Source organism: Apium graveolens, chromosome 9 (assembly GCF_009905375.1).
Source record: "Apium graveolens cultivar Ventura chromosome 9, ASM990537v1, whole genome shotgun sequence".
In the NCBI taxonomy this organism is placed as follows: domain Eukaryota; kingdom Viridiplantae; phylum Streptophyta; class Magnoliopsida; order Apiales; family Apiaceae; genus Apium; species Apium graveolens.
In genome coordinates this window covers 95,308,986-95,313,698 of record NC_133655.1, presented here as the reverse complement: position 1 = coordinate 95,313,698, position 4,713 = coordinate 95,308,986, and the positions used below count along the sequence as shown (strand labels likewise).

At 47.1% G+C, this 4,713-nt stretch overlaps 1 protein-coding gene across 1 annotated transcript; it reads left to right on the top strand.

Moving 5' to 3' along the window:
- The first annotated feature begins 208 nt into the window (after window positions 1–208).
- LOC141685411 (uncharacterized) lies at window positions 209–4,353 on the top strand. Its single transcript, XM_074490513.1, has 5 exons — window positions 209–361; window positions 726–1,600; window positions 1,727–2,299; window positions 2,385–2,859; window positions 3,595–4,353. The coding sequence occupies exons 1-5, from the start codon at window positions 209–211 to the stop codon at window positions 4,351–4,353; spliced, it is 2,835 nt and encodes a 944-aa protein (XP_074346614.1).
- Window positions 4,354–4,713: the final 360 nt, after the last annotated feature.

Here is a 4,713-nt window from a genome sequence, read left to right as displayed (position 1 = left end):
GTGGTGCCACACCCACATAGGTCTGGACGTACGATGGACGAGCATCGTCGTGCGGAGAACACTCAGAATCAAGATGAGGAAGGAAGGGATTTCTCAACCCTAAAAAGAAGGTTTAGCATAAGGTTGGAGGATGACGATTTGAGGATGCTGCTGGTAGAATGATAAAAGGAAGGAAACGCTGGAGAAGCGAGGCCCCGTGATACAACGCATGTGCCCCCTACATTCCAAAGGGATGATAGGGTGCGGCACCGCGAGCACGAGCGTGCCCCTCCGCGAGGAAGGCCTGGGAATTACTACTATGGATATCAGAGGAATGGACGAGGAAGGATTGGATACTAATATGGAAGAACACCCTACAATGGTAGGAGAGATGGCGCACCCTCCATTGAAGAAGCTCCTGTCGTTATTCCCGTAGCTTTCCACAGTGCTACGGGTAATTGGCCCAGGGCGCGTCCTCATGACCAGGACGGCGGGCGAATTCGGGTAAGAGTGCAAAATAATGATGAAATTCCGTAACGCGGTCAAGAGGAACCTCGCGTGCGGGAAAACATTCAAAATCGAGATGGTAACATACCACAGCCGCAGCCTCAGGGCGAGGGGCGGCGAGATCCACCGCTACACCCGGGGGTAATCAAGGGGAACCACAACAAGTCACGGAGCAACCCCAACAGCCTAATGTTCAAACCATTCCCGGAGTAGGGACGTTTAATGTGAACGATCTCAAGAGGTTGCTCAACCATCTTGAAGGAGGAAGAGTATCGGCAACTGCACAAGCTCCTTCTCCTTTTGCTGCTGTTGTGAGGGAGGCGCAACTGCCGGCAGGATACAGGAACACAACCAATGACTTGCATTTTTATGGGAACTCTGACCCTGTGGAATTCCTGGGGCGTTTCAACATTGAGATGGATGTATATCAAGGACCTGATTTGGCTCGATGCCATCTCCTGTCGGCCACTTTTAGAGAAGGCGCTCAACAGTGGTTCCAGAAACTTGGTCCAGGTGTGATCACATCCTGGGAACAGATGAAAACGTTGTTTTTAACTCAATTCCAAGCTGCAGTGAAGTACACACCACCAGTTACCACACTGGCTAATGTGAAACAGAAGGAAGGAGAAAGTTTGACCTCATACTTCAAAAGGTTCAATGCAGAATCCACTTTGGTAAGGGGCGCAACTGATGAAACGCTGAAAATACTTCTTATAGCTGGACTGCGTGTGGGAACAGATTTCTGGAAGCACCTGCAAGGGAAAGACCCTGTGTCGTTAGGTGACGTGCTTGCGCAGGCGGAATCATATAAAGCGATTGAGCAGTCGCTTGCGGAAACAAAAAAGAATGACAACACCCATAACTCCAAGGGGCGAGCCAAGAGAAGAGATAGATCCTTGAGCCCAGATTATCGGTGGAATGCCAGAAGCCCTAATAGGGTGAACACCATGAACACGCGGAGAGAATGGAGTCCGCCATCGAACTATGAGAGAAGGGTCAGTAATTATACCCCACTGGCAGCATCCATTGATCATATCTTCGAGGTAAATAAGGTTAGAGGAATTTTCAAGAAACCAGACCGTCTAACTTCATGGCAGAGTAGAGACAAGAAGAAGTATTGTGATTACCATGAGTCTACCGGCCATGTCACCCACGAGTTTCGTCACCTAAAAGATGAAATTGAGGAATTGATCAAGGCTAGGTACCTGGGAGAATGGATTGACAAGGTGAAATGACGCAGGGGAAGCGATGACAAGGGTAAGGATGAAAGACAGCCCCCGCGGGTGGAAGATGTTGAAAAAATAGTGGAAGTTAAGTTTCAGAGGGCTGGTAGTATCAGGGTAATTTTTGGAGGACACCCTTTTGTTGGTGATAGTAATCGAGCATTGGAAAGAAATGTGAGAGAAGCACGGCATCCGCCGCTCACCAACATTCATAGTTTGAAAGATAGACCTCCAAAAATATTCAAAGGGGAGTCAGCTGATATTACGTTCAGGGAGAGAGAGTCAAGATGGGTACATCATCCCCACAATGATGCGCTGGTAATAACTATGCTTATTGGAGCAATGAACGTGCATGGGGTCTTCTTGGATAACGGGAGCTCTGCGAACATCCTGTATTACAGCACATACAAAAAATTGGGTTTCCCGGACAGCGACATGTATTTTGAAGATGCACACGTCTATGGCTTTACTGGAGAAGCAGTAAGGGTTACGGGCTCAGTTAGGCTTCCCGTTACACTTGGGGAAGGAGCTTTGTCTATCACTCAAATGATAGATTTCAAAGTGTTGGATCAGAATTCCGCTCACAACGTGTTAGTGGGAAGACCGTGGTTACGGGTGTTCAGGGTGATAACCTCGATACATCACTTGATGATTTTTGTTCTCGACACCTAACAGAGTAGGCAGTCTGAGAGGGTCGCAGTACGAGTCACGCGAATGCTATCACAAGGCCGTTAAGGAATTCCGTAGGAGAAGGTATGAGGGAAAGGGTCTTCCATTTGAGGGTGCGGTGGACATCCATACAAAACCAAGTGGAGAGGTTCATGCCCACTATCTCGTAGAAGGCCCCGAGGAGGAAGAAACCCATATCACCGGGAACTCTGTTTTGACGTTGGGGAATATTTCGAAGATCCGTAGCGTGGAAGAAGTTGTGGTGAACCATGTAGAGGAGATCATGCAGAAGGAGGTTAACGGGGAAAAATTGAAAGGAAGAAGTGAGATTTTGCAAGGTCTCGAAAATAACTTCAAGGTGGATACTCCTCAAAAAGAGGACGCACCCTTGAATAGTAAAAATGGAATTGAGGTTGATGCTCCAACAAATGAGGACGCGCCCTCTTCACCTGCGTTGCACAAAACCATGCCTTGTCCTGAGGTAGATGCTCCCACTCTTGGGGACGCGCCCTTAGATGCAAGAGTGGAAGTCGAGGACCCCCAAGACTTTGATTTCGATTTGGATCCTAGGATCCCTATGCCCGCCGAAAAGACGGGACCGGCCGAAGACACAATATCTATTCCGGTTGACAAAGATGGTCCGAACAAGGTTTTGAAAGTGGGATCCCAGTTAGATGATGAAATGAGGGGAAGTCTTACCCGCTTCTTAATGGAAAATCTTGATGTCTTCGCATGGAGTCATTCAGACATGGTGGGAATCGACCCAGAAGTAATGTGTCACCGGTTGAATATCTTCTCAAATTGTACGGGCATACATCAAAAATGCCGCCCGGTGAGCGGGGAAAGGGTAATAGCATTAAAAGAAGAAGTAGACCGGTTGTTGGAGGTGGGGCTAATCAAAGAATCCTTCTACCCCGAATGGCTTGCAAATCCAGTGCTTGTGAAAAAGCCGAACGGGAAGTGGAGGACATGTGTGGATTTTACAGATCTCAATAAGGCCTGTCCAAAGGATAGCTTCCCGCTCCCACGAATTGATCAGTTGGTTGACGCGACAGCAGGGCATGCTTTGTTGAGTTTTATGGATGCATACTCTGGTTACAATTAAATTCCGATGTACGGTCCCGATCAAGAACATTCATCCTTCATCACTGACAGGGGGTTATACTCTTACATAGGAATATCGTTTGGTTTGATTAACGCTGGCGCAACCTACCAGCGGTTAGTAAACATGATGTTCAAGAACCAAATTGGGAGAACCATGGAGGTGTATGTGGATGATATGCTGTTAAAGTCCAAGGAGGTGAATGACCATATCAAGCACCTGATGGAAATGTTTAACATTCTAAGGAGGTTTCGCATGAAGTTAAACCCACAAAAGTGTGTGTTCGGCGTGGAGTCGGGCAAGTTTCTCGGGTTCATCGTCAACCATAGGGGAATTGAGGCCAACCCCGCAAAGATCAAGGCATTGTTGGATATGAAGTCACCCACCAATGTAAAGCAGGTGCATAGCTTAACTGGGAGGATTTCCGCGTTAAATCGATTTGTTTCCAAGTCATCCGACAGATGCAAGGAATTCTTCAAAGCCATTAAGCTGGCGGGGAAGGATTTCATATGGACACCAGAATATGAAGAGGCCTTTAGAAAGATCAAGGAACAACTGTGGACTCCTCCCATGTTATCAAAACCATTGGATGAGGAATCTCCAATACTGTACCTCACAGTGTCTGAGTATTCAATCAGCGCAGTTCCGTTAAGAGAAGAAGATGGGCAGCAGTCACCAGTGTATTATGTGAGCAAGCGGTTGCACGACACTGAAACTCGCTACACAAGCATGGAGAAGCTGGTTTATGCTCTGGTTCTTGCATCAAGAAAATTACGGCCATATTTCCAGGCCCATAGAGTTGAAGTTCGTACGGCATACCTGCTACGGAAAGTCCTTCACAAACCAGAGTCATCAGGGAGAATGCTGAATTAGGCTATAGAGTTGGGACAGTTTGATTTAGAATATATGCCTCGGACAGCAATTAAAGGACAAGCCTTAGCTGATTTCTTGTTGGAATTTGACTCCGCAGTTAACGATAAAGCTTTAATTATGCTACATCCACCTCACGTTAAGAAGTCATTGGAGGAATTTCCACATCCCTGGTGGATCTTGCATGTGGACGGGGCAGTTAACAATGGAGGAGCAGGTGCGGGTATAGTACTCGTGTCTCCAGAAGGCCATCATCTGATGAGCGTAATTCATTTTAAGTTTTATGTAACAAACAATGATGTGGAGTATGAAGCGTTGATTAATGGCCTAAAGATCGCTTTGGAAATGGGAGTGTGAAACCTA